The 19870-nt window shown below is 47.2% G+C and overlaps 1 protein-coding gene across 1 annotated transcript in view; it reads left to right on the forward strand.

Moving 5' to 3' along the window:
* The first annotated feature begins 738 nt into the window (after window positions 1-738).
* Window positions 739-19870, forward strand: part of SNTB1 (syntrophin beta 1) — a 119293-nt gene continuing 100161 nt past the window's right edge. Inside the window, exon 1 of the mRNA XM_076329170.1 lies at window positions 739-1336. Coding sequence (XP_076185285.1) covers window positions 814-1336 — 523 coding nt within the window. The 5' untranslated portion in view covers window positions 739-813. The remainder of the gene's footprint in view (window positions 1337-19870) is intronic.

The raw sequence follows: 19870 nt of genomic DNA on the forward strand, positions 1-19870 counted from the left end.
CATTGATGTGCGGCAGCACCCCCAGGCCCGCTGGTGGCATCTTCAAACCAGCAATGTGAAAGCTTTGTCCTCTCTGGTGCCTGAGTTGGAGCCTCGAGCCCCTCATCAGGCACCGAATTGCTTCCTAGGAGGAAAGCGAGCATGAGAGAAACTGCAAAATGGGCAATGTGGCCTCCATGGGCCTTAAAATTTTGTAATCAAAGGGCAAAGAGAACAGTTTCAAAATGTGCAAAAGTATCCATGACAATCACTTACCACCTGCATCCTACAAAGCCGTGAAACAACTTGGATTCTACTTTCATACAGTTGAAATTTAACTACCTTTGTGCCACCTCTTAGTTTTAATCCACTTTATAAAAAAGACTCCGGGAAAAACAAAGTTGCATTTTCGCTAACGCTTCTCTGCCGTTGACTTCCTCCACCTCCCGCTGCACCCTGGCAGCGCAGACGGCGGCTGCCGGGGGCTGACACCGCCGCTGCCAGCGGGTCCCTTCCGCGCTAAGTGCCGTCACACCCTCGGCTCGAAGAGAGCCACGGTTCAGCGAGGACGTGTCCCCGCGATGTGTCCGTGGGAGGGGCGGGACACCCCCGGCCGCGCACACACACCCGCACACGCACACAGGCGGGCGGCAGCAGCGGGCGGCGCCGCCAGGTGCGCCCGCCCCGGCGCGGCCCCGGGGGGGCGGCCGCGGCTCCTCGCCCCACCCCGCCGCGCCGGGAGCTCGCCGCCCCCCGGCTGAAGTCCGGTGCCGCCGCGCCGTACCGCGCCGTGCCGGGGGTGCCGTCACTCGGCGCTTCCAGCATGCTCCTAAGATGGCGGTAGCGGCGGCGGGCGGCGGCGGGGTCGGCCGGGCGCAGCGCAGCGGCTGGCTGGAAGTTTTGGTGCGGGAGCGCTGGCACAAAGTGCTGGCCAACTTGGGCGGCGAGGCGCTGGTGCTGAGCGGCGAGGAGCGCCCCGACGGTGCGGCCCACAACGGCCTGGGCGGCGATGGGGCGGCGTGCCGCGGGGCCGAGGGCGGCGGGGGGGCGGCGGCGGTGCGCACCGCCTTCACCGACCCCCCCGAGCAGGTGCCGGAGGCCGTCTCTAACAAGAAGCGGTGCGTGAAGGTGCTGAAGCAGGAGCTGGGCGGGCTGGGCATCAGCATCAAGGGGGGCAAGGAGAACAAGATGCCCATCCTCATCAGCAAGATCTTCAAGGGGCTGGCGGCCGACCAGACCCAGGCCCTCTACGTGGGCGATGCCATCCTGGCCGTCAACGGCACCGACCTGCGGGATGCCACCCACGACGAGGCGGTGCAGGCGCTCAAGCGGGCCGGCAAGGAGGTGCTGCTGGAAGGTAGGGGCCGGGGGACGGGGCGAGGGACTGGGGACAGCCCGGCCGCCAGCACGCCCCGGGGCGGGAGGCTTTGGGGCGGGTCGGCTCGGCTGCCAAAGAGGCTGCGGAGCCGAGCCGGGGGGCGAAGAGGTGCCCCCGTGCTTCTCGTACCGCTCCTCCGGGCGTCTTTCCAGCGGGGAGAGTTTATTCCCCGCCACCCCGAGCCGCGCCGGGACTCCCGACGGCATGCGTTAAGGACGTAGCCCCTCGGGAAGGGACGAGCGGGCTGCCGGGGAGCTGGGCTTGAACTATCCGTCCTCCTATCAGCCGCCGGAGCCCGCCGCAGCCCCGTCTCGTCTTGGCGGCGGGTCGGCTCCCAGGCTGAGGGCTCACGGTGGGAGCCTGGCCGACCCCCGCCGGGGCGAGGGATCTTCAGGATCTGCCGCCTGGACATTTTCGCGGCATTTCAGCCCAAGAAAGGTGGGGGGAGTTGGGTGCCGGGAGAGGAGGGGTTAAAGGAGTAAAGGAGCCCCCTCGGGCCGTAAGCGAAGGGCTTGGGGGACTTTTCCCGAGGCAGCTCGAAATGCCCGAAACCTCCCGCTGTCCAGTTCTTCCTTGCCCCCTTCCACCACCCCACTCCTGACTAGGGAAGAGGGGGGAAAAGAGGCTTGAATGAAGCTGGCGGTGCCTCACTGACACATTAACCATTCCTGCAAAGCAGCGGCTTTCGTTTTCTTTCTCAAGGGTGACTGAAAGAGTTGTGTAAGAAGTAGCCTTAGAAACTGAGCCCAGAGTAAGGAGCAGACGGTGGTGTGCGTGGAGACAGCATGGAGGGAGGGTGTCCCCCCAGAACGGGTCAGATGGGGAGGGCGTGAGCAGAAGCAGAGCCAGGTTCCCCAGGACAGCAAGTCCACAAGGAGAGAGGTGGTCACAGGCATTTAATCCTTGTCTTCTCACAAGAACTAATTTACTTGCTCCACCTGAGAGAATGAACAGCTTCAGCAATGCCCTTGGCGCATGTTTGATAAAGTGACTACATACTTGCCCAGAAGTTCATTTAACCAGAGGTTAGTGGCATTTGAGGCATGCTGCTGCACCTTCTGCCCCTGTGCCATCGCCTTCCTCCAAGCCACAGGCGCTCCTACCTCGCTATGCCTGTAGCCCTTTCGGTACCGCACATTTTTTCACGTGTCTTTTTGGTGCTTATTCTGAGGAGCAAAGGAGGTGCTGCTGGTGGTTAGGAGGTGCAGTGAGGATCAGCTGTGAACAACCAACTATGGCATAAAGTTACAGAAAAAGTTTGAAGGGTAGGGAAGGTGAGAAAATGTCATCCGCAGTAGTGTATGCTGAGAAACTCTTTGGCGTTGTCCACATGACAGTGAAAACTGCAAAGGAGTTAGTGCCCTGTGAGGATTTAAGAAGCTGAGGGTAACTGCGTCTCTCCTCCCTGTGCGCCCCGTGCTGCTCGCGGGACCAAAGTGCATCCTGCCCTCCCTCACTGCAGCCGAACCGCTTACAAAGATACCTGTGAAATCTTAATACGAACTTTGCTTTGAGGTCTGAATTGAGACTGTTCATCTAAATTCTGTCACTGGTTTGTTTATGCAGTTTAAGGGCTTCCTGGGGTGCAGGTGAGGCAGCGGCTGACCTTTGGTGTGATCTAATGAGTAACGTATAGAGTGCTTGCAACAGCCGCCCTCCCCCTGTGTAGTGCCTGCAGTAACAGCACCTGAACACGCTGCTGTTGTATGAGCCTTAAAAAAACTCAGTTTTCTTCCTGGTAGGAGCGAAGATGAAGCTGTTTCAGCATGGACTCTTAGCACCCTCCTTCTCTCCACTCCTTTCATTGTCGCAGCTATTTTTTTGCATTTCTTTGCTCTGTGAAGGCTGATGTGCGTCAGTGGTTGTTTCTGTGATAGAATTTGTAATTTGTAAATCAAGACTGTATTTCAGTAGTCATCCCTATGTAGAGTTAAAATATTCTGACACTGAAATCAGTATTTTGTCCTGCCTTTCTCTTGCTATTTCAGCAGAGTAACCAAAATGAGAGTTGGCCACAGCATTGCCCCGGGAGGCACTACTTCTTCAGCGAGGAACGTCTCTACGTGAATGGCTTGTGTAAACAGGCAGTTTAAAACAATTCTCTGCGATTCAATTTCCCACTTTGAAGCTCTCTCTTCAGTAGCACAGTCTAAAATGGTCTTTTTATTACTAAAGGAAGGAAAACCCAAAAGTTTTTTTTTTCCCTTTAAAGTATAGGAGGGAGAGCCTTGATTTTCCTTTCCTTGCAGACAATAGGAATTTGCCATTTCCTGACTTCTTAGAGAGTTATGTTTTACAAAAAGCAGCCTGCGCCGGGGCAGGGCAAGACCCCTGCGCAGCTCCTTTCTAGGATCTTTCTCCAATTAACAGAGCAATTCCAGCATGTGTTTCCAGGGTCAAAATGTAACGTTTACATTTTCAGGGAGATTCTGAGACTTGCTTGTGACTTCTAGACCAAGAAAGCTGAATTTGCAAAGACATGGCAAGGTGCGAAGCACGAGGGGCATATTTCACGGTGCAACAGGGCTCTGGGTATTGCCCACTGCGTTGTGCGTTCCTGGAAAGGGTCTTATGGTTGAGCTTTTCCTAGAGGTTATCGGCAGTGAAGATGTGGTCAGTATGGCTCAGTACACCCAACATCAGAGTGCTGGAGGCCGTCTGTTATATAGTGTCCTTCCTAAAATTGCTTGCTCAGTGAGATGAGGCATTTACCAGCTCAGCACTAAACTGTAGTCTCTCCTGCATTCCTGTGTGGGGAGGAAGGGAGCGGAAAATCCCTCCCTAGCCCTCTGCACCATGTGCGGGAGGAGGGCTGGCACTGGGGTGGGTGGCAGGAGGAGGAAAGTCTGCAAAGAGGGGAAGGGATGGGGCAATGCTTCGTTTTAACACTTGCCCCTTTTGCTGCATTGATCATTGTCTCTGAGCTGGTAGAAATGGAAATTATTTGCTGAAGGCTTAGGGGTGGCATAGCTGCAGTAGCTGTGCTGGTGTGGGGTGGCACAGCTGTAAAGCCCAGTGGGATAGGTCCTACTCTAACAAGTTTAATAGGCATCCTGGGTTGTTCTGTCCTCTCATTTTCCACCCTGAAGGACATGGATCTCTCTCAGTCCAGCTACTAAGCTAAAGTTGTATAAATCAGTTCCTTCGTACAGGTCTGATCTGTGGGGTTGGCCAGGGTGCCTTGAAAGCAGGTAGGATTTGATAAATAGAAGGGAAATAAGGCAACAGGCGACATTGCCATAGGAGGAACTGTAAGGCAGAAGGTTCAAGAGGAGAGGGAGGTGATGGTGAGGAAGGACATGAGCCCTAAGAAATCCTGCTCTCTCCTCGTCTGCAAGGATAGATCTCTTCTGTCTGCAGGGTTTAATTTCCTATAAGCTTTCCATCACAGCTTGGGCATGGGTGCAGGGGAGCGAAGCAGCAGTGAGCAGGGCCAGGGGAAGCACTAGTGTTGGGCTTGTCAGCCCTGGGTGGCTTCTCAGGTGTTCAGTACATCAGGACGGAGCTTCTCGCCAGCGTTCAGGAGCACAAAGAATTTCCCTACATGAGAGACGAGACAGCCTCCTTGTACAGTGCATATTTGCAGGCGTGGAAGGCAGCTAAAATTATCATGACAGCTATTGCTTGTACATATAATTTCCCCATGGTTCTGTTAAATTGGGTCTTCTTAAATAAGCACTTTGGAAAATCAAGCAGCCCCTCTTGTGCCGTGTGAAGCACATTACATTCAAGTGACTCTCAAGACACAAAAGGTGTTTGTTTTTATGGAAGCATCCTATATGAGAGCAGTCCCTTGGTATACTCTGTAACCAAGCTGGTTGTGCTTTACTCGTATTCTCTATGTGTTCCGTGAAAAAATGAAAAATTGAAGTAGCCTGCACTCATGTCAGACAGGACCCCTCTGCATGATGCTGTATTTGGATGTGGAGAAAATAAAAACACATCAGTGTGTTTTTTGCTAGCTGGCTTCAGGATATTTTTTGAGATTGCATCACTTCCTAACTTGTTAAATGTGTGTGGACGACCTTCTGATGATGACGGTGGCAGGTACGCAGTGGGAGAAGGAGCATCTTCTTAGTGTTGCTAGTTTCTTTCTGGTTTTGCGCGATTCCCAGTTAAGCTAACACAATTGCAAGGTAGGAGTTACAGCTCCCTTGAGAAGTGGCTCTTGCTGCCTCTCTGGGTTTGCAGAAATTTCCCACAGAGAGGCAGCCCCCTGCATAGTGAATTTTAGCATGTGGACAGTAAACTATAGTCATCTTCTGTAGCCCTCTTGGGAGTAATCCAGAGCTTTAAAGCAATGTAAGAGTAAGCATGGTGCAGTCTGTACTGTAGTAACATGTATTACTTTCCAAACAATATTTCTGTAAGAACTGTAAGGATTCTCCCCTTCCTACCCTTTTTAAATTTTCTTTGGATTAAGCAAGGCAATTCTGCCTGTGTGAATTACATGTTGAAATAGTGTAAAATAGGCATGGGTGACTTGCTGGCTGTATTTTTCTCTCTTATCTATGTTTTTGTGTTTCTTTCAGTAAAGTAGTGACAACAGGAGATTTCCGGGGGTTAACAAAATACGGTATTTATCCAAGAAGGTGTGTCTCTTGCAAGTATAGGGGAAAATGAGGCACAGGGCACTTAATAAGTGCCTACATGACATAACTACTTACTACAGTCAGGGCTGTAAATCTCAGTGATTGCAAATTGTATGCATAGTTATTCTTTACACTTCCAGTAAACGTATGGAGAAAACACTTTTTTTTTTGGTGCCAGCAAATATACAGTTAGGGAAATGCTTTGTATTTAGAGGCTATACTGCATTTCATAGCCTGTGTAGCTGCCCTTGGCACACATCAGTTTGAAAGTGAAATTGAAAGGGAAGGGAGCAGGTAGTCTTATTCTCAAGAATACCAGGTCTAAGCAGTGTCCGAGAATCTCAGTTTTGATTGTTTCAGCTGCCTGCAGCTGATGGGGAAGTTTGAGTGGGAACACTTGATGTGTCTTTCATTGATTAGATTAAATTACAGGCTAATTTAGCAGTCCAGACAGTCTGTATCACCTTTCACAGATAAGAATCAGTACATCCTCTTTGCAGTAAATCTGGTATAAGACCTCTTTCTCAGTTACTGTAAAGAAAATAAGGTGGTTGTGGGCAACACATTCCTGGATTTATTTGGACCAAGTGCAGAGTTCCCCCTCAACCCACGTACCTTGAAAATCATTTTTCCTTAGGACTTAGTACCAGCTCCTTAAGGGTACTTAGAAGATTAAATATGTCTAGGGATCTGGGATTCAATTGCACATACAGAGTCTACATGTTAAGTATCATTAGAAAAAAAAGCATTTTTTAAAATCCCAGCAGTAATTCCTTTGTGGAAAAATTAAATTGAAAACTTGGTATAACTCTTTGAAGAATCTTTAAACCATTAGACAGAGTAAAACTGAAAGCTGAAGGCTTTTGCTATAGTTAATGAAACGGTGTTTGTATCTTAATTTTGCCATGGCAGGTGCCTTTTCACTGAAGGCCACTCCCACCCTCCCAGGAAGGCATTTTCACATGGGTGATCGCCAGCGGCACTGGCCTCTCCCCATCCCTGCCGCCCACTGATGTGGGGTCAGAAATGCTCGCTGCATGTCCGTCCCGAGGGAGCTGGTGAGGAGTCTCCATAATTCAAACCAGAGTTTGAATTTGGGACAGCCCAATACAGGTGCTGATCCCAATAGGTTGATGGTTTCAGGTATAGGTTGGGAAGGATTTTTTAATTTTTTTTACTTTCTTCATCTCACTGTTTTTATAACACATGATGTGGAGCTTCTCCTGGTAGTAATTTATCTGTAAATTTGACTTTAAGTATAGCATCCATTTGTGTGCATTCAGAGTTCACAAGTGTTGGAGAGTTTACCATGTCTATTTGTAATCTGTTCCAGTGGTCACTCACTTCCAGGCTTTAAGAACACATTATTTCCATTCCATTTTTCTAATTTAGATTTCTGATCATAGGATTATTTTGTACTTTATTCTGCAAGATTATGTTGCCATGGCTACTTGTTAGAATTGGTACAGCTACTTCAGTAGAAGGGAAATTGGAGGAAACAGTAGTTCAAGAGAGCAACAGCATATGTAAATGAACAAAATATGATAGGAACACAGCTGTCCCAGCAGTGCACGGGAGACTCTGGCTTTCCAGGTATGAAAAAATTCTTCAGGCATCTCAGAAAAATTGTTGGTGAAGAAGGGATGGTAGTGGTGAGTTACTAGAACGTGCAAAAAGTCTTTTAACTATATATCATATAGGGTTTGTGAGTAGCCTATGTAACACAGTTTTGCTGGCCTTGATATGGTGGGTGGAGGTGAGTGAGATTCATCTTTCTTTCCCCCTCACGACTCCCCGTTGGTCTCACTACAGCAGCTGGTGTGAAGTGAGCTTCACTTGGCTCAGTTATGTCACCTCTCCAAACCTTAAACTATGTCGAGCAGAGAAAAATACTGCTGTCAGCATAAGCTGTGTCTGTGCTAAGGGTCTTTGCCAGGACATCTGTACTTAGAGCAATCAGGGAGAGCATCGTACTGTTGTGGTGGATTGGGAAAGAGCTGGGACTCTGAATAGTAGGAATAAATAGTCTGTTTTGGCAGGGGCACAAAGCTCGTTGTAGAGATGGCAAGGAACATCAGGGGAGCGGCAGCATTCGGTACATGCCTTGAGGAGCATCACTGCAAGGAGAGAGTTAGAAGATGTTTGAGGTGAGGCATGGCTGATTTGGGCTAGGGGAGTTTGTGAGAAACTACAAGGTATGTAGAAAGTGTTGGAATGTACTTGTTGCTCATGCTATGTGTTGGAAGGTGGGTTATGAGCCTCCTTCACACTCTTAAATAGACAACTGTCAGCTGCTATTTTGCAGGACCAAAAAAGCTGCTCTATGAGGCTTGGTCTCCATGCTTTAAAAGATGGCTAATGGCCCTGCCTTCTGTGCCTTGCACTCTGGAAGAGAGAGGATTCGTTGAAATTATGGCATCCAGCATCTTGCAACATCTCAGAGTCCAGCAACACTGAGTAATGAACTAGGACACAAAAGTTTTTTACCTAACTCTGCTTGCAGGAGAAGTTGGGAAAAGACAAAATTGGTTTGTCCATTGTCCACTTAGCTATCAAAATATACTTTTCTCCAGAACATAAGTCAACAAACTTGCTTACAAAAGGTTTAATCAACTGTGACTAGTCCTTCAGATTGCTTCACAGCTAGATATTGCCTACTGTTGGGTTAAGTTTGTTCCTTCACATAAATTAAATTAAGGGACGTAATTTCTGCATAACTCTTTGGCAGACTTGAATTTCTGACTGCTGCTACTGTACACTTCTGTTACGGTCTGGCTTTAATTTTGTCTGTCTAGAACTTGAACTACTGAACTGGTTACAGCTTTCACTGCACATATACTAAGGGCACGACACAGTAGGTCACTGCCAAAGCAGCACATCTGTATTGTAGCAATTGGGTAAAATGGAGTTCTTAATTGTAAGGAAATGAGCCAGAACAGTAGATGTGGAGAAACTGTCTCTGATTAGAAATGATTAACATACAGCACACTCCTTCTAAAAATGTTGTGCAGCTTTTTGCTGAACTGTTGGAAGTCATGATTGTTGGCATAGCTCTAAAAGTCATTGAAACTAAGGCTGTGGCTATGTTTATTCCTCACTGCTCAGGGGTGTTTCCATCTAAAGATGACATGTGGTTGAGCAGTGAGTCTGCTTCAGGCAGCACACAGGTGAGCAACTTGTGTGTGTGTGAATAGCTTCTGTTCACTTTAATGGCATGAATTAGTGTAAATTCCCGCTATGGTGTAAGTATCTGAGAAACAAGATCCTTTTCCCCAGTATCTGAAAGTTAGAGACATATCATAACATAAAAATAAAATTAAAAAACTTTTTTTTTTTTTAAAAAGGAGCAGTATCAGGATATAAATTCTTTGCTGGCAAAGGAGGCACAACTTAACTGATTTGCTCCAACAGATAACATGACCTCATGGGACTATTTATCAGCCTCATGTGCCCTTTCAGGGAAATAGGGCCATTAGTTAAGCTTTATGTTCCATTTGCCATAGGCATATTCTGCTGGTGCAATACTTATTTTGGCTTTTAACATAATCAAGTAGTTATAAGAGAGTATTGAAAGCTATACCATGGAAATAATGTAACTCCACTTTTTTCTGAGTTATTTCAATAATAGCTGCTTCCAGGATGATTTACTCTACTAACACGTGTATTTTAACCGCCATTGGCTCTGATTCTGCAAGGGGAGCAAGAAGCAGCTGTGTGAAGGTAAAGATGCTGGAGAGGTTTAGTGTTACCCAGCATAGAATCATAGAATCATTGAGGTTGGAAAAGACCTCTAAGATCATCGAGTCCAACCATCAACCCAACACCACCACTCACTAAGCCATGTCCCTAAGCGCCTCATCTACTCGTCTTTTAAATACCTCCAGGGATGGGGACTCCACCACTTCCCTGGGCAGCCTGTTCCAATGTTTAACCACTCTTTCAGTAAAGACATTTTTCCTTACATCCAATCTAAACCTCCCCTGGCGCAATTTGAGGCCATTTCCTCTCGTCCTATCGTTTGTTACTTGGGAGAAGAGACCGACACCCACCTCGCTACAACCTCCTTTCAGGGAGTTGTAGAGAGCGATGAGGTCTCCCCTCAGCCTCCTTTTCTGCAGGCTAAACAACCCCAGTTCCCTCAGCCGCTCCTCAGAAGACTTGTGCTCCAGACCCCTCACCAGCCTCGTTGCCCTTCTCTGGACACGCTCCAGCACCTCGACGTCCTTCTTGTAGTGAGGGGCCCAAAACTGAACACAGTATTCGAGGTGTGGCCTCACCAGTGCCGAGTACAGGGGCACGATCACTTCCCTACTCCTGCTGGCCACACTATTTCTGATACAGGCCAGGAGGCCATTGGCCTTCTTGGCCACCTGGGCACACTGCTGGCTCATGTTCAGCCGGCTGTCAGCCAGCACCCCCAGGTCCTTCTCTGCTGGGCAGCTTTCCAGCCACTCTTCCCCAAGCCTGTAGCGCTGCATGGGGTTGTTGTGGCCAAAGTGCAGGACCCGGCACTTGGCCTTGTTGAACCTCATACAATTGGCCTCGGCCCATCGATCCAGCCTGTCCAGGTCCCTCTGCAGAGCCTTCCTACCCTCGAGCAGATCAACACTCCCGCCCAACTTGGTGTCATCTGCAAACTTACTGAGGGTGCACTCAATCCCCTCATCCAGATCATTGATAAAGATATTGAACAAGACCGGCCCCAAAACTGAGCCCTGGGGAACACCGCTCATGACCGGCCGCCAACTGGATTTGACTCCATTCACCACAACTCTCTGGGCCCGGCCGTCCAGAGCAGAGTGCACTTGTCTAAGCCGTGAGCTGCCAGCTTCTCTAGGAGAATGCTGTGGGAGACGGTGTCAAAGGCCTTACTGAAGTCCAGGTAGACCACATCCACAGCCTTTCCCTCGTCCACTAGGCGGGTCACCTGGTCATAGAAGGAGATCAGGTTGGTCAAGCAGGACCTGCCTCTCATGAATCCGTGCTGGCTGGGCCGGATCCTCTGGTTGTCCCGCTCATGCCTTGTGAGCGCCCTCAAGATGAACCGCTCCATAATCTTCCCCGGCACCGAGGTCAGGCTGAGAGGCCTGTAGTTCCCCGGATCCTCCTTCTGGCCCTTCTTGTAGATGGGCGTCACATTGGCAAGCCTCCAGTCGTCCGGGACCTCCCCCGTTAACCAGGACTGCTGATAAATGATGGAGAGCGGCTTGGCGAGCACCTCCGCCAGCTCCCTCAGCACTCTCGGGTGGATCCCATCCAGCCCCATAGACTTGTGAGCGTCCAGGTGGCATAGCAGGTCATTGACTGCTTCCTCTTGGATTATGGGGGGTTCATCCTGCTCGCCGTCCCTGTCTTCCAGCTCGGGGGGCTGAATACCCTGAGGATAACTGGTCTGCCTGTTAAAGACTGAGGCAAAGAAGGCATTGAGTACCTCAGCCTTTTCCTCATCCTCAGTGACAATGTTCCCCCTTGCATCCAATAAGGGATGGAGATTCTCCTTGGCTCTCTTCTTGTCATAAGCATGTAGCTTATGAGGCTGCTTTAAGCTAATAGTTTTAACTCAGAGAGTGAGAATTTATCTGTTTATCCTGGAGTTTGGGCTTTAGTCACTGTGAAGCAGCCTGGAAGGACAGAGCTGGTAGTGGGGCTGGCAGGACAGCAGTGGCAGACTGCTGCCTGCTCATAGCAGGCAGCTTCCCGTTGTTCTTACTCTTGCCGGGCAGGAGCCAGCGGGATCCGTCTCTTGCTGACATGAAGCCAAAGGAGGGATTTAATTGTTGGATGTTCAGAAGTATTTTCCAGGAATGAGGTGAGCAGGACTTGCCTTCAGTACTTGCTGCTTGAATTCTTTGTAGGGTTTTTTTGGTTGATTTTTTTTTTTTGGTGGGATTTTTGGGGGGGCTTTTTTGTTGTTTTTGTTGGGGACGCTCTGGACAGAAAAAAAGGCTTCCAAATTACCATTGTTTCCCAAAGAACACATTATCCTTGGTAACTGTCTGCCCCTTTTGATTTCTTTGTCCTGTCTCATGCAGACTCTCCTGGTACACAACCTCCATCAGTGATAGGTGGCTGGGATGGAGGGGTGTCTCTAGAGAACCAGCAGGATTCTTGTAGGATTACCTCCCATATAAATACGTACCTAGGCACAGAGGCACACACCATAAGATGTATTTATATACATACTTCTGTAATGAACAGCCCCATCAACAGGCATTCCTTGTTTGGGGCTTGACCTTCAAATGTGCTTGAGGCCAACATGGTTGTACTAACTTTAGGCTGCTGGGGCTTTGCCAGGTCTGGAGAGGCTGAGCTGATGCCTGGGTTACCGGTCACATCTCTCCACGGCGAGGGCAGCGTGGTGGGCTGTCCTGGCTCAACACTGCATGGAGAGGCTTTACGTATTGCACCCCTGGAAAGCCTTTTCTAGAGCAGGGGATGTAGCTGGTTGTGAGCTCTGTTGAATGAAGTCAAGAAGATGTGCTTACTGCAGGAGAAGGGGAGCCAGCTTCAAGATGGAATGACTTGGATGATGACAGCAGGCTCTTTGTGAAGAACCTCCGGGTGTTACTACTGTGCTTTGCCTAAATTAAGCCCATCTAGATTTTAGATGCTCGGGTAAATGGCTGGTCAAAGTGTTAACATAGCTCAAATTCTTCAAACAGCTGAGGAAGTCCTGAGCACACTGGCGGGGAGAGACACAAGCAACACTTAAACCTGCCGACAAACCTCAAGGTGCTACAGATGCCACAGCTAATCTGCTTGAAGCCACTGTTGCTCTCATGGCTTTTGCTGCCCTCTTCTTTGCAGGGGTAGTGGTTGGGTTGCAGGCTGATGCCAGGATGTTTGTAGACACAGCTCTTGTCTAGCCCTGGGGAGGAAATCTGTATTCCTGCCTTAAAAAAGGTAAAAAAAGCTCATAGTAACTTCAGTCTTCTTCATGTTTGTGGAATGCTGGAGAAGCGTCCAGCCAAAAAGACAATAAAAGAAAACAGTGTTTCAATTCAGGAAGAATGCAAGTGAAAGAAACTAGAAGTTCCCAGTCCATTCAGTGAACAGCTGTCTGTATAAATAAGCCAGACCTATGTGATGTACAAGGGCAGGTCATAAAGAAAACATTGCAGTTACAAACTAGTGGAATTTCCACTTAACACATTAAAATCAACCCTGAAAGGCTCCATTAAGAAAAGCCATAAATTGAAGTTCTAAGAGGTGGCGTGTAAAATATCCCTGAAACTAAAAATGATCCTCTGTTAGTTTTATGTTTTCCTTTCACTGTTATATCTATTTTAATAAACATGTGGGATAGACTATCAAAAGAGCAGCACTTCGCCTGTGAAGCCTTGAGGAAATAAATAGTGAGTCTGGGCATATTATAAATTTCACCCAATAAAAATAAACTTAAGTTGATTCTGAGCTTTCCCTGTGTGAGGACTGCTATGCTAAAAGCATTCAGTGTTGATCTTGTTTTATATGTATACTGAACTTTCCTGCTAGGCATACTTTGAAATGTTAGTATTTAATGCTTTAGTTTTCATTCAAGTACTGCCAGACCTTTCTTTCTATGTGCATAAATAGTATTAAGACCTTAGAAAGGTTTCAAGGTTCACTCTCTTTAACAAAATATTGAGGAACAAATACCTTTTGGTTTTTGAGGGAGGAAAGGAAGGGTTGACTTGAAAACACACAAGTTTCTATGGGACTCTTTATGATGTTTTAATTTGAAATGGCATTTTATATTTAAAAAGAAAGAAATTTGCTTTCAAGAGGCTGATTTGAACTTGCATTTTAAAACTTTTCTAAGTAGAATTTTCTATGTGGAATAGCAGAGAATTACCCAACGTACCCTCTCCTCATGGAAAATCTTTGCAATCGTGTCACATTTATCAACAGGAAATTTTCATGGCCAAAAACTTTTGACTAACTCAATGCAGTAGTTTTCTCTCATCTTGTTAAAATATGTAGTTCATTTCTATAAGTGCAGGTATTTATTCTGTTCTTTGGAAACTTTAGACATGCTGTTCCCCTTAATCACTTTGTTCTGTTACTTTTTTATCAATAAGCACATTGTACAAAGTGGATAAGGATGTATATTTGGTACGAGCCAAGACACATAACGCTTCCAGTGGAGAAGTCACAAGCGATACATTACATGAATTCCTGTAAGGCATTGATGTTTGATCTTTTCAGTTAGTCATAGTTCTGGGGGTATGCTTCCTTGTTTCTGTGAAACTCACAGTAGAAGCCTTGAATACAGAAGGAAATGAGGAAGAAACTTCTCGAGTGTCTAAAACTTGCCTAAAATAGCTCTTCTAGGTGTAATTTTAATATTTCCTCAATGCCGCTCTAAATAAATTGGCCCACTACCTTTTTAGCTTTTGCTCTATTGAAGACTTTGTGTAGAACTGTATGTATATGAAGGAATCAAGAAGTGTTCATGAAACCATAAAGGGTGGGATATTATTTCTATGGGGGAATACGTGATGCATTATTTTGTTTCTTTATTTTACTTTTGCTTTCTTTCTGTTCATTATTGCGTTGGCTGATGTTGGTTTAGGAATTCCTTTAAATGTAGCTGTTTAAATCCAGAGCTGACCTAGCCCTGGTGTGGGCACAGCTATAAATGTCTATCATCAGCAATATTACATGGGCACAAGGCACAAGTGAGTACGCACATACAGCATACACCATGACCTTGCATGCGTGTTGTACATGCATTTTCTCGTATCCAAGACAGAATTTGTTTGTTGTCAGTGCTATGTAGATTAAGTTAATTGTTCCATGAAAATGGAAATAAATAGAGTCTTGATTATACCTGCACTGAAGGAGTCTCTGGGTTGATTCATTTGCTGGAGTGCTTCACAGGAGGCTGCACCTGCAATTTTGGGTTTTCTCAGGATGTTCTCCACCTGGACCCCACCGTCCATGTGCGGCTGTCTGCAGCCAAGCTGCCAGCGGCGAGTGGGTGATGACCGGGCTGGTGGGGATGAATTGCTGTCTGCTAGAGAGTGCTGAGAAAGGAGAGTGAACATGGAGCAGAAGGTAGGAGAGCGAAAGCCGCCTCCTCTTCAAGTTGGCATGAATTTTCCCACTGATTTCAGTGGGATTAGGATATTTTTTAGCAGGCAATATTGACATAAATCACTCACGGGAAAAAAAGATGCTGATGCAACTCTATCCTGTGTCTGATACCTACTTCATTAATTCTCCTTTAAAATAATATGGACAGATCTTTGGTCCTTACTGGGTGTTGACTCACTTTGCTGGCTTCCTGTGTGGCTGAAAAGACCTGCTCGCAAGCATTTCAGTTGAGGCTCTGTGTTAACATGCTGCTTTACTGTGCTTAGCAAACCTGACTCCATACTCCCCCTCCGCAACCCTTTCACCTTGTCCCCCCTCCCTTCCTGCTTCCCCAAAGCCCGATGAGCGAAAGCGTTGTAAAATAGATGTGGCAGCAGTTCAGTCTCTGAGTTCAGTCGTTTTGTGCAATAATAATTAATTGAACAATCGTTATTTCTTAATCTACTGTTCAGTGCTAATCACAAAGGTTGAATAATTTAGCACAGTTGGATCTGTGCCTGAACTTTGGGTCCTTGTCTCAAATTAGAAAAGCATCAAAATGTTACTTCTGCAAACCTCCAAGGTTTGTCTTAAATTTCATGGTGACAGATACTGTATCAACAGCTTTCCAGAGGATGTTTCAGGTTTTGTTTCTTGTTCAGAGCTAAAAGCTCTTACCTCTGCAACAGCAGAGACACACTAAAAATAATGTTTAACTGGGAGCAGGAAGCAGTCATTTTTTCTGAGGCAACAAAAATGTAGTTTCAGGTGAAGGCTGGTTTGTAGAGTTATGTTTTTCTCCAAAAAGCTGCACCCAGCAGAAATTTGAGCTCTTTCCTGTTGAATGGGAGGTTTGTAAGTGCGCTCCCGCCCTCTCTGTAGCACTGTCAATGCGTAGACCGTTCTCCAGGAGAAATTAGAGTTTGCTGCTACCTTGGTGCCATTGCAGTGTATAATTCCAGACTGTGACAGTCGTCAGAGATATTCTGGGTGTGCAGAGTACACAAAGCCCAAAGCCTCTGTGTGTCTTCTCATTGACCCGACAATGCAACGCTTTTCTCCCCCGTGATTTTTCTGGATATCATTCTCCTCCTTTCTGGCTTCCGACTGCATCATTTAGGATGTGAGGCAACATCAGAAAAAGTTTGATGTTTATCAGCCTGATTATGCAGGAAAACCTGCAGTTGTAGCTTAATAAGTAATTGCATAATCAAAATGTTAGCTTGCTGACTTTATCTTGGCTGGCTGCTTTGTGTATCTGAACGCTGGGAGATCCCTGCTGGGGTTGAACACTGAGTCCGGGCAGGCTCCATCAGCTGCTGATGGCCACCTCGCTAACAGCCAAACCCGATGGTTTTCTTTATCTCTAAAGAGGTGCAAAGTTGCAACCGCAGTTTGAGAGTGATTGAAAAGCGACAGAATTGGTATCATCACAAGACCGTATATAAACTGCAAGCCTGTTGTATTTCATGCCTGAGGTCTTGGGAGAATTTGGGTTAGCTCAGGACCCCTGAGGTCTCCAGGCCTGGAATGCAACCCAATGACCTTGTAGTTTTTTCTCCTTTTAAATATAGGCATCATTAGAAAATACAGTGAGTTGAAACTAACCCCTAATTTTAAATCTGTAATCATAGCTTTGGAAGAGCGTTGCAAAGAAGGCTCTTGCAGTATTACATGAAGAGTACCCAGTTAAAGTATAATAACTGATTCAGAAAAGTCAAGTGAGATGCAGCTCTGCAGTGATAACTCCATGCTTTTTGAACATTATTTCCTTAATAAATGCTAGGACAAGAATAATGTGAGTCTAATTCAACAGGCACTTCAGCTGCAGTGCCCCTGTCATCGGCTCCTCTGGAGTTGAGCTCTGGCTGAAGGCCCCCCGTGGTGCAGCCTGGGCCCTCTGAATAGTCCTGCTGAAGATTTGTATGCAGTGGCCAAGGAGGCTGAAGAGGGCCTGTCAGCCTCAGCTTGCGCTGGGGGGAGGTTTGCCTGTGTCCCAGAACCACCTCCTACCATGTCCCTGTTCAGTATGGGAGGGGGCAGAGGGGACTGAGCCGCGAGGGGCACTGGCAGCCCCCTCAGGCCAGCCTTCCTCACGGCTGCCTGGCTGGATCCACGGCTCCTATGCACAGGTACTCCCTGAAAGTGCTTGCAGAGCAAAATTAGGTCACATTGTGTCTTCAGCCTTTAAATAAATAGTGTATAATAACAATATTTGAAAATAACAATAAATGAAAATACACTGCTTCGCAGGCTGAAGTGGGGTGGGCAGGGACCAAGGACAGGCAGAATGCCCTATTTAGTTCTTTGCAGTGTGTGTGTAGGCTAAAGTTTAGTGTGTGTAGGCTCCTCTCTCTATGCTCCGATCCTGTAACTATATAGATCCAGATGTCCTCTGCATACATCAGATGTCAATATATTTCTTTGAAGCTAAATTTGGGTAAGGCTATGCAAGATGAAGACCCATGATTTTGTTTTTCCTCTCCTGTGGGCATATGAATACTGATTGCACTATATAAAGCTGCTTGCTGTTAAGCCTGTCACTGTTCAAGGTGAGGAGAAAAAGTGTTCATGTTTTTATTATCATTCCTCCCTCCCAGCCTACGCCGCACCAAAACAAACAAGCAAATGGTAGCGATTGCCAAGGAGAGAAGTACCATTTTGCAGATCATAGCTTTTGCCACTGGAAAAAATGTAGCCATGTTTAACTTCTTTTTAAAGAGTGGCAATGTTGAATATACAGATTAAACTCCAATTTACACAGTTGAAATTTTCATGAGCACTTCACACAAGTATTCTCAAAGTGCAACATTTTGAAATAATGACATTTGCTAGGAGCAGGCTTTGGGGAAATGGGACAGCACTTGCGTTTTTACCCTTCCCCCTTCGACGCCAGCCTGTGTCAGGCCAGTGATGGGAGCCAGGCAGGAGGACTGCAGCCAGCTCTGAACAGATCGGCCTTTGTGTCCCCAGCACAAATGTCCCTCTTCTTTCAGAGGGAATGGGCAAAACGGGTTCTGACCCAGCGTGACCGGCTGTTTGCAGCTTGTCCGTCAGCAGGAGAGAGACAAGTGCCTCCTCTGTGTCCCTGTTAAAACACTGCTGCAGAGCAAACCATCGAGCAGGCAGTTAAACGGTTCCAATCTTTGTAAGCCAAAGTTTAACATCATCCATAAGATATTTCCGCTGTGTCACAAGACTGCCCAAGTTGCTTCCTCTGCAGAGGTTTTCTCCTCCGGTTAGAGGCTTAGAGCTGCTTCACTGCTCTGGAGCACCAAGCAGTGCAGAGGTGCAGTGGTGCCCAGCAAAGCCTTTGCTGGTTGTTTCTTTTTTTGGCAACTTAAGTCTTCAAGTGTTTAGTGGGAATATCTCTTGTGGGAACAAGTTAGCAATGACTTAGTAGTAAATGACTTAGTAGGATGAGAGGAAACAGCCTCAAGTTGTGCCAGGGGAGGTTTAGACTGGATATTAGGGAAAAAGTCTTCAATGGAAGGGTTGTCAAGCATTGGAACAGGCTGCCCAGGGAAGTGGCTGAGTCCCCATCCCTGGAGGTATTTAAAAGACGTGCAGACATGGTGCTTAGGGACATGGTTTAGTGGTGGACTTGGCAGTGTTGGGTTTACGGTTGGACTTGATGATCTTAAAGGTCTTTTCCAACCTAAATGATTCTATGATTCTATGACAAAAAATGGTAATAACTTCTGCCATTATTTGTTACTTCAGAAGGTGTGCCCTCGTGAAATTTAGGAAGAGACCTAGAGTTGATGTGAAGAGTCTAATTCTGCCCTTTTCCTTTGTATGATGGCTTACACTGATACTATTCAAGTGCTTGGTATTTCTACTAGTCCTAAGTAAACTCTGTTCAACTTAAGTTACTTCCCAGGGCTCAAGAGCTATTCACAGTTTTTCCTGAGCGTGGTGTAGCTTGCAGCACCTCTTACATTCAGCAGCAGAGATGTAGGATGTCTGGGACTGTAGTTTTGGGCTTTGCCAGTGTTGTTGGTATGGCTCCTTTGGCTTTCTCTCAATTACCCATCAGAGGAGGAGGAGGAAGACACTGAAAAGCTGTTGCTATCCAGAGCACTGCTCACCTGCTGCATCAGCTGGGATTGCCTGTCCTCACCACTTAGCCTGGCACATTGTAAGCTGCAGAGGTTAATCGGGCTGAAACTACCTGTAGCAAAGTGTGGAGTGTTCCCATCACCAGGGCCAATGCTTTTCACACCCTACCCACCGTATAGGGAGCGTGGTCTGATTTCTGTGTTTGCTAGTTGTGCTCCAGATCCTTCTACCTCAGTTAATGATACGGAGCCAGGCTTGGGATGTGAGCAGCCGTGAAGCTGGAGCCTACGGGAGATACGTACATCACCTCCAAATGTTCTCTGTCTTTTTATTTGCAGCAATGGTGATGGGCTGTGAGAGGTCGGCCCAGCGGCTGGCTGCCAGGAAAGGCAGTATTATAAATGTCTAGTAATACTGATTAGAAATTGAGTGCTGAAGAAGCTTTAAGCTGGAGGCGAAGTCCCTTCTTTGTTTCTCTAGCTCGCTTGTTAGAGACGGATCCTTCTCTGCTTCTCAGTGGTTGTGGTCTGGGCTGGGCTTCAGCAAATACAGCCAAGCGAAACATGTCTTTTCAGGCCTAGTTAGCTGGCATGTTTGCTTCTGGGTCATGGTTTTTGATGTTCATGCTGTAGAGGTAACAACAGAGGGGAAATACGCTTGTGACACCTCGGCGTGAGGGGGCCTGGCTGTGGTCTTCCCTCTGAGACAGAGGAGCGCTGAGCCAGCACAGCATGAGACTGGATTGTGGCTGGGATGCAATCATCGACCGCTGATGTTTATTATATCCCATGGGGCAGGGGGG

Source organism: Aptenodytes patagonicus, chromosome 2, assembly GCF_965638725.1.
Source record: "Aptenodytes patagonicus chromosome 2, bAptPat1.pri.cur, whole genome shotgun sequence".
Lineage (NCBI taxonomy): Eukaryota > Metazoa > Chordata > Aves > Sphenisciformes > Spheniscidae > Aptenodytes > Aptenodytes patagonicus.